This window comes from Oreochromis aureus, linkage group 18 (assembly GCF_013358895.1).
Source record: "Oreochromis aureus strain Israel breed Guangdong linkage group 18, ZZ_aureus, whole genome shotgun sequence".
NCBI classification, from domain to species: Eukaryota; Metazoa; Chordata; class Actinopteri; order Cichliformes; family Cichlidae; genus Oreochromis; species Oreochromis aureus.
In genome coordinates this window covers 175,001-194,753 of record NC_052959.1, presented here as the reverse complement: position 1 = coordinate 194,753, position 19,753 = coordinate 175,001, and the positions used below count along the sequence as shown (strand labels likewise).

At 41.7% G+C, this 19,753-nt stretch overlaps 1 protein-coding gene across 1 annotated transcript in view; it reads right to left on the bottom strand.

The window, feature by feature from the left end:
- Window positions 1–14,180, bottom strand: part of LOC116326030 (2-lysophosphatidate phosphatase PLPPR4-like) — a 63,946-nt gene extending 49,766 nt beyond the window's left edge. The window contains exon 1 of the mRNA XM_039602332.1: window positions 13,643–14,180. Coding sequence (XP_039458266.1) covers window positions 13,643–13,726 — 84 coding nt within the window. The 5' untranslated portion in view covers window positions 13,727–14,180. The remainder of the gene's footprint in view (window positions 1–13,642) is intronic.
- Between the last annotated feature and the right edge of the window lie 5,573 nt (window positions 14,181–19,753).

Below are 19,753 nucleotides of genomic sequence, written 5' to 3'. Positions count from 1 at the left end.
TGTATTTTATGCAAGACCAACACTTTTAAAGTACAATAAGTCTCTGAATTCTTTTTAATAGCTTTGTTATGCTGTTGTTAACCAAAGACGAATAAAGTACTTCTTATCATTAATGCGACTTCTGGCGCTGCATGGTCTTGCTGATGGCTTTGTAGTCTTTTGATACGTGGTGAGGTTAAGCTTCATGTAGGAGTTGAGACTTCCATCCGTTAAACGCGATCATAGGTTGGTCTTAATGTTCTTTAGATGTGAGAACGACTGCTCACATGCATATGTAGAGCCAAACATTGTCAAAACTTGGAACGCGCTTCCCGCCACATACCACACACTCACACGGTGAGTGTGTGGTATGTGGCGGGAAGCGCGTTCCAAGTTTTGACAATCAGCTGGTCCGCAGGTTGAAGTTTTTTCATTTCTCCCCACTTGTGTTTGCTCGCCAACTCTGCTTGCTGTTGTGCAAGTCTTTCCAAATCTTCATTCAGTGACTTGAACTTATTCACCCATATGTCTGAGGCCTTCAGGTCAGCAGCTTGTAGCTCAAAATCTCTGACAGAGACACCGGGGATGTAACTCAGGTCGGCGCTGTCCACTGCACACTCGTGTGGATGGGTGATGAACTTGAAAGGATGATTGCGCTCACGAAATTCTCCAAAGCGCGCTTTGAGTGACTGCAGAGGATTAGATGTGAAGCCCGCTAGCTGCTGAACGCAAACAGTGCTTGTTGAAGGGATAAGACTGTATTTCCAACGCCTTGCATTCTCACATTGAGCTGGTTCAGATGTTCAGTCATGTCCACAAGATAGTAGAACTTCAGGAGCCACTCTGTGTTAGCTAACTCAGGATGCTCAACATTTTTCATTTCAAGAAAAGTCCGGAATTCGCTCAGACAAGCTGCAAAACGGCCGAGCACCTTCCCTCTTGACAACCAATGCACATTGCTGTGCAGAAGAAGACCAGGATAATTATTCCCAACTTCATCCAGCAGTGTTTTAAACTGGCGAACATTTAAAGCTCGGGCAACAATAAAGTTGACGACCTGAATGACCAGCGACATCACCTCACCAAGCTGCTCGCCACACATCTGAGCACAAAGCGCCTCGTGATGTAGGATGCAGTGAAAACTTGGATGGGTCCCTTTTCATGTTCATGAAGAAGCGCTACAAATCCTCTGTTTTTCCCCACCATGCACAGAGCACCATCAGTACACACCGAAATAAGTTTATCCATCGATAGATTTTTTTCTTTGACGAACTCCGTGAAAGACTTGAATAAATCCTCCCCTCTTGTTGTCCCTTTCATAGGCAAAACAGCAAGACTTTCCTCACGCAGTGTGTCACCGACAACATACCTTGCAATCACGCTGAACTGGGATAAATGGCTTACGTCTGTTGACTCATCCAAAGCGAGAGAAAAGAATGGTGCTGCATTTATGTCCTTCACTTGTGTTGCCTCAATTTGATATCATGATGGTACGATCGTGAACAGTTCTTGCCGACAGAGGCATGTCTTTTATTCGTTTGATTATCTTGTCTTTATTCGAAAAGTCATCAAAAAGTTCATTGGCAACATCAAGCATGAATGTTTTGGCATACTCTCCATCTGTGAATGGCTTTCCGTTTCTCACAATTGCTAAAGCACCAGCAAAGCTAGCCGAATTCCAGTCATCTTGTTGGGTCCAAACACGGAGTTGCCGCTGACTAGCTTGCACTTTGCACAGTAGCTCTTGACATGCTTTCTTCATGCTGTCCCCCGCAGGATATTTCGATGCAAAAGTAGTATGGCGTGTGTCGAAGTGCCGCTTTAAATTTGACCGTTTCATTGATTCAATTTTATCATTGCATATTAGACACACTGCAGAACCTGCTCTCTCCACAAAGGAGAATTCCTCTGTCCACCAACCAACACATAAACTATGCCATAATCATTTTGAGTGAAGTCATAACCGCAGAGACGAATAACAACGACACTCAGTACTCGTTCTCTTATACATCAGAGTTGGGTTTGCGTGATTGGCTAAAAACATATGGCTAAGTTAACAGTGGTATCTCTAAATGTTAAAGGGCTGAATTCTGCCTTTAAATGTCTAGCATCCTTGATTTCTTACGTAGGCATAAAGTGGATATAGCGCTATTGCAGGAGACCCACCTTATATCAGTGGATGTGAGAAAAATGCAAAATAAATACTATATAGCTATTGCAGCTTCAAGTGATGGTTCTAAAACTAAAGGGGTTATGATATTGATGAAGCGTAACACTAATACACAAGTTGAGAAATTATGTCTTGCTTATCGGGGAAGTGGGCGTATGTCTGTGAAGGTTCTCAGTCATCCAGGTCATCGTAGTCAAAGGAGTTTGCAAAGAAAAGCGTCTGGACTTCTTTGAGTTGCTTGAAGACGTTTCACCTCTCATCCGAGAAGCTTCTTCAGTTCTAAGGTCAAATGGCCGAGAGTCCCAGATTTAAACCCAGTGGGAGTATCCCCCAAAGAGGGACAAAGGACCCCCTGGTGATCCTCTAATCACATGCGCCAAGGTGTAAAAGCGGGTGGGTACCTAATCAGCCAGGGTTTTGGGTGAGCTCATTGTGAAACCTGGCCGCACCTTGTCATGTGAATTCCTGAGGTCAGATGGCCCAGGATGTGAGTGGGCGTTAAGGCGTCTGGGGAGGGAACTCAAAACTGGATTATAGATGGCAGACAGTTGGTGTCGTAAACCGCCACCTCTGTTCAAAGATGGTCGCTCACAGTGGACATAGATGGCCTCTTTCACTCCTCTTTCAAACCATCTGTCCTCTCTGTCCAAAATGTGAACATTGGCATCCTCGAAAGAGTGACCTTTATCCTTAAGATGCAGATGGACTGCTGAGTCTTGTCCTGTGGAGGTGGCTCTTCTATGTTGTGCCATGCGCTTGTGAAGTGGCTGTTTGGTCTCTCCAATGTAGAGGTCTGGGCATTCCTCACTGCACTGTACAGCATACACCACGTTGTTAAGTCTGTGTTTAGGAGTTTTGTTTTTCGGGTGAACCAGTTTCTGTGGGCGTACTGCTGCGTTACTTCACGGGGGAAAAAAATTGCATTTGTATCCATATATGGTCCAACCATTCATGAAGTAAATTTCTTTCCATTGCTGACTAAAGAACTGCTCAGTTTGAATGGTTACGCTCTGATTATCGGAGCTGACATGAATACCTTCTCGGCCCGTCGCATGGATAGGTCTCACCATACCATATCAGAAACTCAAGCGATGTTGTCTGAGGCCTTAGGTGCCTTTATCAAAGTCTTGAATTTGAACGGCGTTTGGAGAGTATTGAACCCAACTGCTATAGATTTTACCTTTTACTCTGCACCCCATAAAATGTCTTCAAGAATAGACTATATTTTCACTTCTGCTAAGCTGGTCCAGTGTGTTCAATCAGTTAATATCGTCCCAAGAAGTTTATCGGACCACAACCCAGTAATTGGTCGGTTTAATCTTTTCCCTGCTCGATGCAAACCAAACAGACGGAGATTTCATTTCAATTCAATTCAATTTTATTTATACAGCGCCAAATCACAACAACAGTCGCCTCAAGGCGGTTCATATAGTACAGTAGATCATACAATAATAGATAGAGAAAAACCCAACAATCATATGACCCCCTATGAGCAAGCACTTTGGCGACAGTGGGAAGGAAAAACTCCCTTTTAACAGGAAGAAACCTCCGGCAGAACCAGGCTCAGGGAGGGGCGGGGCCATCTGCTGCGACCGGTTGGGGTGAGAGAAGGAAAAGATTTAATGTCATGTTTTTGCAGAACAAAGAATTTATCAATCAGTTAAGACCCAAACTGGAAGAATTTATCAGGATTAATGCTGGTAGCATCCCTAACCCTATGTACACTTGGGCTGCCGTCAAGGTTTTTTTGAGAAACAATTCTATTTGGTTTTCCTCATATAGCAAAACACAAAGAGGTGACATAAAACGCCTAGAATTAGAATGCTAACTATTAGAAAATGAGCTGAACCTCAGTTACTCCGAAGGGAAGGATCTTGAATTGAAACTTAATCTGAATTAAAAGACCTGCTTAAACAGAGAGTGGAATATTTAATGCATATAACTAAACACAAATATTACTCAGAAGGTAGTAAACCAAGCAGTCTTCTAGCTATGACAATTAAACAGCAAGAAAATAATAGAAACATCCTTGCTATTTTTGGAGCACATAGGAAATTACTGACCTCACCCACAGAAATCACTGATACCTTCAGGACCTTTTTTTCCTGATTATATTCATCTGAATGCTCACTGTCTGAGGAAGAATTGGGAGATTTCTTTGATTCCATTCACCTACCATTTCTTTTTCCAGAGGACGTAAAAACCCTAGATACGCTCATCACCATGCAAGACCTACATGACACCCTACATGACACCCTCAAACTTACTAACAAAGGTCGCTCACCAGGTATTGACAGTATAACCTCTGAGTTATATTTGGCATTTTGGGAATTACTGGGGCCACTATGGTTAGAGGCAGTGAACTATGCTATTGATAAGGATGCATTTTTAAAAACCCTTAATACAGCCTTAATAACAGTCTTGCCAAAGCCTGGTAAGGATCCTCTGGAGTGCAGTAACTATCGACCTATTTCCTTAATAAATACAGATATTAAATTATATGCTAAGGTATTAGCTGTACACCTTGAGAAAGTGTTGGTTAAGCTGATTCACAGTGATCAAACTGGCTTCATGAAAGGCAGGTTAGCCTCTGACAACATAAGGCGGCTCCTCCATATCATTGATGAATCTAGTAGGTCCCGATCTCTGATTGGTCTTTTCTTTATGGACGCCCAGAATGCATTTGACCGAGTGGAGGTGAGGTTATTATGGAAAGTACTAGAAAAATTTAACTTTGGCCCCAAATTAATTAAGATGATAAAAATTTTATACACCAAGCCTTCAGCCAGTGTCTGTATTGGTGGAATTCTCTCATCTACATTTAGTATATTTTGCTGGACAAGACAGGGATGTCCACTCTCCCCACTCCTTTTTAAGCTTTTTATAGAACCCTTAGCACAGTCAATACGTCAAAACAACACCTTTATCCCCGACGATGCCTTGGTATACATGTCAGATATCCAGTCGACCTTACCCACACTATTGAACATAACAGATACTTTTGGTAAGCTGTCAGGTTTTAAGATTAACCTCAGGAAATCGGCTCTTATGTTACTCAATTTAGACAGGAACACTCTCCCACCGGATATACACATTGTAGAACAGGTTAATTATTTAGGTATTCAGATATTGCTGTCCGTAGCCTCTATTGTTAAGAGCAACTATTGTGGTATTTTTAAAAAGATAGAAAAAGATGTTAATAGATGGACGCCCCTGCATGTGGCAGTGCCAGCTCGGATCGCTGTAGTTAAAATGAATGTATTACCAAGAATTAACTTTATATGTTCAATGCTTCTTTTAGCCCCCCCAGTCGACTACTGGAAAAAAGTGGACTCTCTGCTCAAATCATTCATATGGAATAACAGGCGTTCACGTATAAAGTGGGATATATTACAAAAATGCAGACGAGAGGGAGGATGGGCAGTCCCGAATTTCAAACTATACCATTTGGCATTCACATTGAAACATCACATTGAAACATATAAGGCAATGGTTGGATCCGAATGCAATGGCCCCATGGTTGAACATTGAAAAACACCTTGTAACCCCGATCAGACTACAAGACTTTTTCTCTGGGATTTCACTTAAACAGTGCTCATTGCGACAGGGGCCTATAATTTCATATTTATTGAAATCTTTTAGACTTGCGGAAAAGTTCTTAGGTGGAGTAACAAAGTGGCACAAGCACACCCCTGTATGGCAAAATATCACTTGCTAACTGGGTCCAAAACCTTCACTAAAAGCCCTATCCAGGTGTTAGAGGATTTAAATGGTACAAATTCAATCCTCAGTTTCCAGGAGCTGGTTACTCGCTATAGAGTCCCAGAGCAGTCATTATTTCACTATTTTAGATTATGCTCAGCCCTCAAATCACATAATATCCAGTGGGGAGACAATTTAAAGTTACACTCAATTGTAGAGCTGGTGCAAAACTCACCTAAAAGAATAGTTTCATTTATCTACTTGAATTAATTAAAGCGGTTAAAATCCCAAGATTTTTCTATTTAAGAATGGCAAAAAGACCTGGCAGACCAACAAGAGAAGATAGCCTGGACCACAACCTGGGCCAATGTTGCCAGTTCATCAAAGAATCCCAGCCACCAATTTATCCATTATAAGATATGCTGTCGAACGTACTTAACTCCTCAGAAAAGATTCCAGATGAAAATAACCTCTCATCCTTACTGGACATTCTGCTCGAGTGCTACTGGTAGAGCCTTAATACATTCTCTATGGGAATGTCCTGATGTGTTCTTATTCTGGAGCAAGGTAATAAAGTTACTGTCATCACTGACAAATAGTCTCCCTGTTGACCCACTACTACATCTTCTACTTGATGACTCTAGGCTTCAATGACAATGAAAACACGCAAAATATGGCTGGCAGGCAGAACTGCAGCCAAAAAGCTAGCGGTTCAGAGGTGGCTACCACCACATGATCTCTCGGTGAAACACTGGTTACATGGTTTCTTAGATATCTTGTACTTAGAACTATCCTCAGCTAGATTTAATCATGCAAACCCCTCAACAATCCAAAACTGGCTAAAGGGAATTAGAGAGACCAAAAGTTACTCAGGAATGTGCAAAAGGCAAGTTAATACATGTAATTTTCTTCTTTTTGTTTTAAATCACTGACCTATTGTACCTTAACTCCTTAACCTGTGGTGTCATTGGAATGTTATGGCTATGCTGCAAAGGTGATATGTGCTGGTAGGGAGGGCGGGGGTGGGGTGGGGAGGGGGAGGAAAGGGACTTGTAGGGTTAGGGTTTGGGGTAATGTTCTCGGGAAACTGTATGTTTGTGGTGTGCTGTATAAGACAATTTCCCTTTTAAAAACAAATAAATATTGCATTATAAAAAAAAAAAAAAAGTTGTTAAAAATGTTAAACTATCATCTTGTCTTTATTTTTAGTTAGCACATACCTTAAACACTTCACGCTGTAATCTGATGACGTTTTACGTCCAGTGGATGCATGATCTGATTAGTCGACTATCAAAATAATTGCTTGTGGCAGCCCTACTATTAGCTTGACTTTACTTGTATTTTTTTCACATACCAAAAAACTAAATAGACTAGCTTTGCTTGATCTTCATAATAATCTGTGTTTTTAATAGTGTTCCACATCACAAATGTAAAACAGCAATGATAACCCTTGAGCCCACTGGTGCCTTATAAATACAACTGAATTGAATGCAGCATTCTCAGGACTAGTGTAATATTTAGTAATAATATTACTAAATTTACTGTGTTTCATAGTTATTAGCCTATTGAGTTGATTTACTGGCCTACAGACACCTGCTTCAGTGATAGAAAATGATACTTTACACAGACACAATGCTACATCATTTTCTCAGCTGTCGTCAATGACTTTCCTTTAATCCTCATGGATGTTCTATTAAGTACATACAGGAAGAGAAATTTGAAGATGTGCCAAACAAAGCAAAGCCTTTGTGGATACTGTGCACAGAGGGAAGCAGGCTACAGTAAGGATGTTTTCCTCGTCTTAATGTCTGTAGCTCTGAGTGCAGAGATATAAAAATACACCCCATTCAGTGGGCCATGTTGCCTAGCAGCCAGTTAGTGGGTAGGATGGTGTGACAGTGTGTGAGATAGGCAATGTACCAGACACAGAGCAACTCTGTCATGGAAAGAAAGAAACTGTGATCGACTGGGAATGTTTTTAACCTAAACTCAGTGCCACGGGCAAACAATTCATGAAGCTGTGGATTCTGGAAATGAGCTGAATCGATCTGTAATCATGCACGCTCCTCACAGTTAACATCGCACAACAATATTTTATGTAAAGCACAGAATCAGCAAACCCTACATGCAAGCAGGCTTTCTCTTCATTGCACAGTCATATAAAATTCACACATTTTAGGTGAATATACAACTCCTGCTGAAACTTGGTCATCACATTTTGAAAAGACTGGCTAGGGAATCTGCCCTGGGTCAGTAGATGGCATGGATCATCTGCGTTACTGTGTATCATAGAGCAGAAATATATCAACAGGCCTAAAAGCTGGGTGTGTGAGTGAATATAGAGAATTGTGGAGAGGCTGTCTGTGCGATGGACTGTCAGAATTGTCCCGGCACGCCTTCTTACTAATGCCTTTAGATTTAGCTGTGCCTGACACTGGAACTATTACGTCTCAGGGCCAGAAATATCCATGTATCCAGCATCCAACTTCAAACATGACAGTAAGTGAAAGGACCATAAAGAGAAAATTAGAGCGTTCAAAGACTCACTGTGCTGTCAAACAGACACTCGACCAAGCAGCCAGGTGTTTCTGCCACACACTCTAAGGAACATCACCCACTGGTTTGGATGACACATTGGTGCCTGCTATGTAGGGCAGGGCAATATGGCCAAAAATATTTATCACGATATATATTTGAAAATTTGTGATAACGATATAACTGACGATATAACTGACGCGAGACAAAATACTTTACAACTCCACAACTTTATTGGTGCAAAAAAACCCATCAATGTATTTTCACTTAAACAAGCAGCTGTTTTTTTATGTGCATTAAAGCCATATAAAAATTTAACAAGCAAATGCAAATTCCTTGCTGACAGTTTAACCAAAAGGCATTTCCAGTGGAAATTGGCCGACATATCCTGAGCATAACCATGTATAATATCCACAAACCTTAAAAAGAGGTTATACACACACACACACACACACACAATACGGTAATATTATGTTGACGCACAGTACGTATCACTCCGCGAGGCTCCTGCCTACGATAGCCGTAATGCTCCGACAATCCATCAAGCGGTGCAGCTTTGTAGCTTAGCAAAGTGGGCTAAAAGATTACTAACATTTGACAGATTTTTGAGCGCCGATCGGTTCGAGGTCAGTAAGCACAACCAGAATTCATACATAAGGCGCACCAGATTATAAGGGGCACTGTCGATTTTTCAGAAAATCCGAGGACTTTAAGTTCGACTTATTTTCCGAAAAACACGGTAATAACGACGGCCCGCTTGCATGCTCTACCAAAGTTGTACTTTGTTGTGTATCTGACGGACGAAAGCCAAACCAGTTCCACACCACTGAAGTTGCAGCATTTTTACAAACCAATTCTGGTTCATCCGTTTCATTCAACGATCCGCTTTCACCCTTCTCATTCTCTGTCACCGCCATGCTTTTTCCACCATGTGTGTATGAAAACAAAGGCATTGCGCATTTTACACATATTCTATCACAATATCTCATTTTCTTATCATTGCCTATTTGTATCACCGTGAACGGTATGATATGCCCAGCCCTACTGCCATGTTGTTGTTTTGGTTTGTCTGGAGCCAGACGTTAACATTTATGGAGGAAATAGGGTTGTCTGCTAATGCTAGCAAGCTTGCACACACACGTGCACATGCGTGTACTCCACATGCCGCTGGTACTGCCAAAAGGTCTTACTCTGTGCCACATCATGTTACAACCTATAACATGTGGTACAAGAACAAGTGGCCTACAGGAGGTGATGGCAGAGTCAGCCAGTTCACTGTCAGAGGTTTTCTGAACAGCAACCATTCAGTAATCAAAGTCACAGAAATGCTTTTACAGACTCACACATGTTCTTTTCTTGGCTCTTTATCTACTTGTCATTAATTAATCAGTCAGTAATTAGTAAAAACAGAGATTTTACTTCCAGTGGCAAACGCCTTTGCACAGTACACAACAGGACACAGTGTACACTCCTGGGCTGTCCTGAAGATTGATTTTTGGACCTTTGGAGGTTTCGGAGTAATCAGCAACAAATAATCAAAGCTTCCCCCGGCAAGTGGAGGGTAGGGGTATTGAACAATGACACGTCTAATTTGATTAAGACAGCAAAATCACCATTAACGTGAGTTAAAGACAATGTTGACATTTCAGCTAGTTAAAAGTAGATCACTCAGATAAAAATTCACTAGCAGCAGAAAGACTCTTACTGTGTCCTTTCACACTGCTGCCCTCTGTCACTGTCTGAAGCCTTGTTTTTCACACAACCAATAAACACAACAGGAAAAGACATTCATCACTGTTACAAAGCCATAGGATCCTGTCACCAGATTTCTGCTAAAGGGAACTTGAAAAATGTCTAAATCTAGCAACAAATTGGTGAAATTAGCAGCAGTGAGAAGAAATGTGCAAACAGGAAATCAGCTGACATGATGAAGTATGTTAGGCCTTTTCTGTGCTTTAATTTACTTCAGGTTCTTCTATGTTTGGCTACTTTAATATATATCAATATATTCTAGTTGCTACTTATTAGCAGATTTTAAGAAATAATTCTACTCATATTTGACGCTGTGTTGATAAATACATCAGCGATCTTCAGCAGCAGTTTGCAGAAGGTTTGTCAAAAATTCTCTTGGAACATTTGTCGCTTTGTCGTTCATTTTCAGTCCAGTCCTTGTACCTGAACATTATCAGAGGAATGATTTTTGTTTGTTAAGTCATGTAACTATGACTAGGGCTGCCACAAACGATTATTTTGATAGTCGACTAGTCACTGATTATTTTTGCGATTAGTCGACTAATCAGATCATGCATCCATTGGACGTAAAACGTACAGCTTATTGCACCAGCATGCGTCTGCTCTTGTATAACTATCATTAGCTTACAGCTTGAAGTATTTAAGGTATGTGCTAACTAAAAATAAAGACAAGATGATAGTTTATTAAATTTTAATGAAATTTGCAGATTGTCTCGGTGGAGTTTAATAAACTCAGCCGTCTGCTCCTTGACACCGGAGTATATTCTCGAGCATCTCACACTTCTGATAATCAGTCGTCTGCTTGACGTTTATTCAGCTGTGTGAAAACTACAACTTTAATCTCAGCCAAACCGATTTACTCAGGAACAAATAAAATATTAAAAAAAGCCAAACAATAAAATTTTTAAGTTATCTAAGTGACTTATATATCATGTTTAACCTGAGTAGCGAAAGACGGCGGTGGGTTTGAAAATGATGTGCCGGGAGTCCGGTGTTCTCACCGGCTCTAGTGAGCCTTCAACCCCGGCTAGCTATCGAGCTAGTGGGTAACAGACGTCTCCGAAAACGTCGGAGCGCTTTTGAAAATATGTGGTGTCTTGATAAACTGAGCAGATATTTGAGGTTTACACAGCTACATTCTCGCCTGAAAATATGTTAAACGTTTATTTTATGACCCAGAAAGATTAACAAGAGTGATATTAAAACTAACTAGCTGCCGCCATTGTTGAAAACTGAGCAGGGCCGCGCTATTAATTCTGGGACACAGCTTCTTCTTCTTCGGGGTTTAACGGCAGCTGGTGTCCTTGTACATGCAGTGCTGCCATCTTCTGTTTCAGTCTGTCATTACACTCTTAAATCCTACTACTTATTCCTGCGTCTTTCGGGATCTTACAAAGCTTCAAACGACGAGTCGACTATTAAATTAGTCGTCGACGATTTTAATAGTCGACGTAATCGTGACTAGTCGACTAATCGTGGCAGCCCTAACTATGACATAACTATTATTCATGCATAAACATCAAGCATATGCACCAAATTCACAGGATGAACCAGTGTTGTGTCTACACATAACAGACAACCAAATATAAATTATCTTTGTTATTTGCAGGCATGTCTCAAAAACACATGAGAAAACACAATTTGACCGACATTGTTGGTGGAATATTTCTGCACCAACAGTATGCTGGTTCTGCTCGCCGTTTCACCTTCCCTTGTGTCTGAAAACTTGACCTATTGCCATATGGTGTGCACGGTGTCCTTAAAAAAGTGAAGGAAAAAAGCACAAGTGGAAATCTGTCGACAGGAGATGAACGGTATCCAAAATTCACAACATTAAGAAATGGGGGGAAAAATCCAGCAAAGACCTAAATCATGACCTGAGAGATGCACCTGGGCCAAACCATCCTTTACAAAGGGAAACGGAGAGAAAAGACACAAGAACTGGACTGACAGTCAGCAGGAAGGGATCTTATAGAGAGATGCATCCTAAACTTTGGGTCAAACCATCAATATGTACAGAGGAGGTCAGGAGCAAGGCACTACAGTTAGTGTCAACAGCCATCTGTAAAACACAGTAAAGGCTCTGTCAGGGTTTGGGGCTGCACCTCAGTCCATCAGATTCTGATTCATCATGGAAAGCATCTTATTGTGTACAGTGAGATGGTTTCTTAGCTGTCTACAGTCTCAGTAGGTTGTTAAAGTAAAATCGAAACTCCATTCCTGGTGTGTACGTAGAGTCTGAGCAGCAACACAGCCCAGTCTACGCCCGACATGTTCACATTGTTGTCCAAATCTTGAGGAAAATGTCATTTTCCTGGTGCAGCACAATTGTGACTGGGGAACAAAAGCACTGCTGGCACAGATTTAAGATGTAAACACCTTAGACTGTGGCTCAGGGGGTTGGGAAGCGTATCTGCAACCGGAAGGTCGCCGGTTCGATCCCCGGGCTCACCACTTTACCCTACTGGTGTTGACTCTGCCAGTCTGCCCCAGGGCAGCTGTGGCTACAACAGTAGCTTGCCTCCACCAGTGTGTGAATGTGAGAGTGAATGAATAGTGGCATTGTAAAGTGCTTTGGGTGCCTTGAAAAGCGCTATATGAAATCCAATCCATTATTAGGCATGGTGACAAGCAGGCAGAAGTTAGGCTGATGTTTAATTTAGTGTAAAGTTAGGCTAATAAATCATCTTTGTATGCACTAACCTGACAGTATGAAGCAACAGAGGAAATATTATCACCATGTTCTTGATCTGTATTTCTAATACTGACTATAAACAAAGACAGCCTTAATCGGCCAAAACCAACATTACTGCTATTATTATTAAAAACAGATGTCTTCTTTTTAATGCTGCTAGAAGAACACCGCAGATTGTGGAGCCTATGGGAAGAAGGCTGCTTCACAGTCTGTGGGCGTATAAACTAAATGCAGCATGATGGCAGTAGGTTTTAGCCCAGGAGAGGAGAGAAATGACTGTGCAAGTCCAAGCCTCGCACTGATCTGTCGGGAACAGACTAAAGCCCTAACCTGTGGCTGCTAATGTGCTAATCCTGATTATTCAAAACACAATGAAAGTAAGCTGCAGTAGTGCAGCATTAAATCTGGACTCTCCTCACTGGCTCTGATCAACGTGTGAGCCATGAACGATATCTGCACACTGACGACAATTGATCTCAAATCTTTGTCCCCAACAAATCTGCTGTATGCAAAGGGAATTGTAACAGAGGATGCAGAGTCACTGGCCTCAGAAACATCAGGTAAACATCACTGCTATACCATTACAGCCTGCCTGGCCAACCAAGAGCAAAAAGCATCCTCAGTACGTATCCAGAACAATTTCACAGGTGATTTGTCTGTCATAATGAGTGTGTTTGCTTGCTCCCAGGAGGGCATCTGTGAGGCGCACCTGCACCAGCTGCCCCCCCGTACTGTCCCCACTTCAGCAGCACAGACCCAGGCACTGAGAGCAGAACCTTTTACATCGTAACAGACGGACAGATGTTCACCTCTACGAAATAGAAGCAGGGCAGCAGGGTGACGCTGTCCTTGGTCTCCTTCCCGCCTTTCAGTCGCTCCTTGGCACGAGACATCACGAGCGGCCGCTGGTCTCTCCCGTTGCCGGGAGACAGGGAGCTGTACCGGATTCCCGTCGTAATTTTGGCGAAACTGCGGCCGACCCCCCCCCCCCCTCTACCCTCCCCCCTAGCTCCCAAGCCTCCAACGGCGGACCTCCATCGCCGGGCAAGGTGAGCTGGAAGTGTCGGTGCTTCCTGATGGGGTCCGTCGCCCCTGAAAATATGGTGGCTGGTAGGCTTTAAAAAGCCGTGCCAGCGCACGATTCCAGACACCGTCTCCTCCAGAAGTGTTGGACCGCTGTGGCGACACTCAGACCATTCATCGTGGAAACGTGTGTGATACTGAGAGGAGACGAGCCCTTCGGTCACGCTGGTCCTCCGCAGGTACCTCCGAGACGCTCACCCACTCGCTGACCCAAAGCTCTGCTGCAGCAGGTGAGCCTGGTTATGTTCGCCGAAATAAGCATCGATGGTTCCTGTCAGGCTTTTCAAAATAATCTCAAAGTACAGTTTTTATTTGTTTCGGGTTTTTTAATTCAGTAAATGCAGCACAGTTGCTAAAATATACATTTATATGTCTTTTCCCGAAGTATTTCTTTTTTATTTTGATTGTAGATTAAGATGACAACATTTTGTTTTCCAGACATATATCTGCAGCTTCCCGGAAGAGCACCGGAAAACTGTTAAGATGTCCCACTATGCACCCAGTTAGCCAGGAAAATGTACTGTAGTTTCCATTTTATGTGACTATTTCAGAGTCACAGACCCACTTGTGAATAGTTTTCTCCTGAAGTTGAGTACACGTCAACTATTGATCTGTGAAACATGTGACGTCACAGCGGACTTTAGCTGCCACTTTGTTTCTAGACAGAACTGACTACATTTCATGAATTGCTAAGTTATCAGCTAAACAGCAGAAATGTTTCCAAAAATTATGTATGTATCACAAATACACACTTATCTTCTAACTACTATACTTTCACTCACCAAGACTGAAGCACCAACATCTTGCAGTTAAACAGTTCGATGCTCTAAAGCAGGGAACTCCAGGCCTCGAAGGTCGGTGTCCTGCACGTTTTAGATCTCACCCTGGGTCAACACACCTGAATCAAATGATTAGTTCATTACCAGGCCTCTGGAGAACTTCAAGACATGTCGAGGAGGTAATTTAGCCATTTGAATCAGCTGTGTTGGATCAAGGACACATCTAAAACAAGCAGGACACCGGCCCTCGAGGCCTGGAGTTCGATACATGTGCTCTAAAGGGTGACAACATTGCAAAAGCGGTCATCCCATACTGTAAACATGCTTTTTGGGAGGACACACTGACTTTTTGAGCCAGTCACAAGTGTTAGAGGAGGGATGTGAAATTTATTTTACATCGTATGTGAGCCAATTCACTGGCCAGACTATCCTGTAATCATAAATATAAAGTTTTCATTAATTCACAGAATATGTCTTTTTTAAAAAAAATGTTTTTCTTATAACTGGGGACTCGCTGTACAAGAAAAATAAAAAAAGTAGTAGATAAAAACAGAAAAACAGGAATTCTTCTGTCATTTATCTCTTAGTTAATTATTTTTGTGTGATATAAACTGGAATGGGAGAGGTGTTTATCAATATGAAAAGCTGTAAAACAGTTAAAAGCTCACATTTTCTGAAGCTGTCCAGTTGGCCATACTGGGGTCTTTGACAGGCTGATTCTGGGCCCCAGGCCTGCAGTGTTTGTGACTTCAGCTCTGCAGGTTAATTGACACTTCTTCTGTAACAACTACACATATTTTGACATATTAAGAAAAAATACCTTAAGAAGATCAGGTAGTGCCATTTTGCTCAGCAACTGATCTTTTTTTTACTTCCAAAATATGTTTTGTTGTTGTTGTTGTTGTTTTTGTTTGTTTGTTTTTTTAAATATAGCAGTGTGCATCTCCTCCGGTATGTGCCCAGAAAGTCTGACAAACTGTTTTTCTTCCAAATGTAGAAGTTGTAGCTAGAATGGCTGGAATTAGCCTAAAGAAAATGTTACATTTCCTTCAAATTTTCCGCTTTAGATCTCAGTTAAAATGAATACAGTGGCCTATTATTAAAAATAAAGTAGCTGAAAAGACAGATGTGTTGTATTTTGAAACTGCAGAATGTTTTGAACATGGGGAGGAAACTTGCTAAGCACATGCCTAGCAGGATCTACGCATTTGCTTCTGCTGTATCAACACTAACCTTTGAATCACATGTGGAAATCCATCTTCTCAACACACGATCTTCGGAAAAAAATCAACCCTGATCGAGGCACGTGACGTCACATGTTCTAAAAACCTATTTTCCGCAGGGGCAGCGTGCTTGAATGAATATGAAGGATCCTTTCTCTCAGCACTGGGCCGTAATGTTGTGTAATATGTGGGACACGCAGCCCTCGGGCCGTGCTATGGCTGTGGGACACAGCCTGCAATATGCTGTCAGTTACAGGTGATTGATCCCATCAGCCACGCTTAGCTTTTCATGAGGAGAGAGAGCTGGAGTGCAGAGAAGTCACTGATCAGGAAAATAAATCATTTAAGAATATGATAAATAAACTAATCTAAATACATTTTCTGCACTGCATTTTAAGCACGTAGTGAAATCGATAATGGAAACGGACTGGCATTTTATAGCACCTTTTATCCATGTATTCATACTGTGCATTACAACCCGGCATCCACAGGCAGCTCAGAATCACCACTTAACCCACAGGCGCGTCTTTGGACAGTTGGACAAAGATGAGTGTGAGTGTTAATCCACAAAGGCAGGAATGGCCCAGTGGACAGTTCTGGGTGAAAATTACTGAGAAGTCATAAATAATTCCTGTTCATTTTCCTGGCATGAGGAACAGCTGGAGCAAAGATGATTACAAATAACTTCTATAGACGGTAATATTGCTGGCTCCATAGTTATTGATAAAAAAAAGTGTGTGGGTCGGGTAAGGGTAGCAGGAGGCACATTTACAATTATGTTTAATTACTCATTAAAGATGGATAAGTACACCAGCTGGAAGATATGAACCAGGGCAACTCTTCCATCCCAACTTGCAGAAATAACAATTCACCACATTTGCTGTAAACTTTGATTTGGATTATATATTTTCTTTTTTCTTTATTGTGATAGATTTTCATAATAAGCAGATTAAACACACTGAGACAGAAACTCAGTCCCACTTCTGCCACAGAATACAGATTCATCTGCCAGTTCCCAAACTTCACAGTTTAAACTTCTTAAAAATAAGTTAACTGTAAAAATATTGGCCTAATTTTAAGCAATGATTGAATAGTTATCAGCCATTAAAACAACATTTTATTTATATTTTCATTCACCTAAACAAGGATAAGCACTAAAATCAAAATGTACAAGTTGTGTAATGACTACAGTGTTAAAGTTATGCTTATACATTGACAGTGTCAGTACACCAGAATATGTTATGTATCAGCCATATTTATAGTGCTGGGGGTTACGTCTGGGTGGCTTTGTTTGTAATAACTACAACAGCATCTCTCCTGATAACCGAACAGTATAGGAAGAACAACTCTTTGCAGTCTTTTCCTGCTGCCCTACAGTAATTAGCATCCCAAGGCTCTGATACTTTTGCAACCATCCCGTGATAGAGCATACCTGCTATATGTCATGTCAGTGATCTGTGAACCTAAGCATTACTAGTGCTAAAGCTCACTAAAACATGTAAAAGAGGATTAAAAAAAAAGACAGAAACTGACCTGTGGTCTGACCCTCATCATGTCCTCGTGGCAAGCATGCTTGGTTGTGTACTATACTCTGATGGGCTCGCACTATTTTCCTCATTCTGCTATTCTCAGCTCTGTTGGCACCTAAAGATTCTAGGCCAGCAAAACCATGCCAGTCCAATGGGGGATAACTCTCTCTCTCTGTCTCTCTTTCTCTCAGTGCAGTGCAATTCAGTGGGGATTTTTTTTTAAATGTTTTGCCCTCCCCCCAAATTCAATTCAATTCAATTCAATTTTATTTATATAGCGCCAAATCACAACAAAAGTCGCCTCAAGGCGCTTTATATTGTACAGTATACTCTATAATAACAGATACAGAGAAAAACCCAACAATCATATGACCCCCTATGAGCAAGCACTTTGGCGACAGTGGGAAGGAAAAACTCCCTTTTAACAGGAAGAAACCTCCGGCAGAACCAGGCTCAGGGAGGGGCGGGGCCATCTGCTGTGATTGGTTGGGGTGAAAGAAGGAAAACAGGATAAAGACATGCTGTGGAAGAGAGACAGAGATTAATAACAGATATGATTCGATGCAGAGAGGTCTGTTAACACATAGTGAGTGAGAAAGGTGACTGGAAGGAAAAACTCAATGCATCATGGGAATCCCCGGCAGCCTCGTCTATTGCAGCATAACTAAGGGAGGATTCAGGGTCACCTGGTCCAGCCCTAACTATATGCTTTAGCAAAAGGAAAGTTTGAAGCCTAATCTTGAAAGTAGAGATAGTGTCTGTCTCCTGAATCCAAACTGGAAGCTGGTTCCACAGAAGAGGGCCTGAAAACTGAAGGCTCTGCCTCCCATTCTACTTTTAAATACTCTAGGAACAGCAAGTAGGCCTGCAGTGTGAGAGCGAAGTGCTCTAATAGGGTGATATGGTACTACAAGGTCATTAAGATAAGATGGGGCCTGATTACTTAAGACCTTGTATGTGAGGAGCAAGATTTTGAATAATTCTGGATTTAACAGGAAGCCAATGAAGGGAAGCCAAAACAGGGAAATATGCTCTCTCTTTCTAGTCCCTGTCAGGACTCTTGCTGCAGCATTTTGGATCAGCTGAAGGCTTTTCAGGGAGTTTTAGGACATCCTGATAATAATGAATTACAGTAGTCCAGCCTGGAAGTAATAAATGCATGAACTAGTTTTTCAGCATCACTCTGAGACAGGATATTTCTAATTTTAGAGATGTTGCGCAAATGGAAGAAAGCAGTCTTACATATTTGTTTAATATGTGCATTGAAGGACATGTCCTGGTCAAAAATGACTCCAAGGTTCCTCACAGCATTACTGGAGGCCAAGGTAATGCCATCCAGAGTAAGAATCTGGTTAGATACCATGTTTCTAAGGCTACGTTCACACTGCAGGCGAAAGCGCATCAAATCCGATTTTTTCGCCCCTATGCGACCCGTATCCGATCTTGGTATGACAGTGTGAACGGCACAAATCCGATATTTTCAAACCGATCTGGGTCACTTTCGTATGTGGTACTGAATCCGATCGTATCCGATGTTTTAGAAAGCAACTGCTGTGTGAACGGTCAAGTCGCATTAAATCCGCTTTTTACGCCACTGACACAGGACAGACGCCAATTATCAGCGCCGGAGAAGCGCCCGATAGGACATCGCGAACGATTTCCTACCATCCGGTGAAACTGTTGGGAAGACAACGTTGGAGAAATGTGAACATTTTATTTTACTGTATTTTCTGCAGATTCTGACAGAAATCTGCAACTATCCTTTATAGCACCGCTCCTCTAAAACAGCAAAAGGATCATTATTAGGTCATCTACATTATTATGTAAATAACAAAATAACTTAAAGCAAAAATCTGGAAACATAAAGTCCGAAGTCTTTATATTAAGGGCCATCAGTCAAACAATATTGTTTGCTCTGGGTCTAAACAGAGCGAGTTGTGTGTGACATCTTCTTTTGCGCATGCGGGCCGCTTTGAGCGTTCACACTGGAGAGCGTTTGATGTCGCATTTTATGTGTAGTGTGAACAAGCAGACAAAAAAATCGGATTTGATCAAAAAATCGGAATTGAGCATTAAGACCTGCAGTGTGAACGTAGCCTAAGATTTTCAGGGCCAAGTACAATAACCTCAGATTGATCTGAATTAAGAAGCAGAAACTTAGCGGCCATCCAGGTCTTTATGTCTTTAAGACATTCCTGCAGTTAAACTAATTGGTGTATGTTACCTGGCTTCATGGACAGATAGAGCTGGGTGTCATCTGCATAGCAGTGAAAATGTATGCTATGTCTTCTAATGATGCTGCCTAA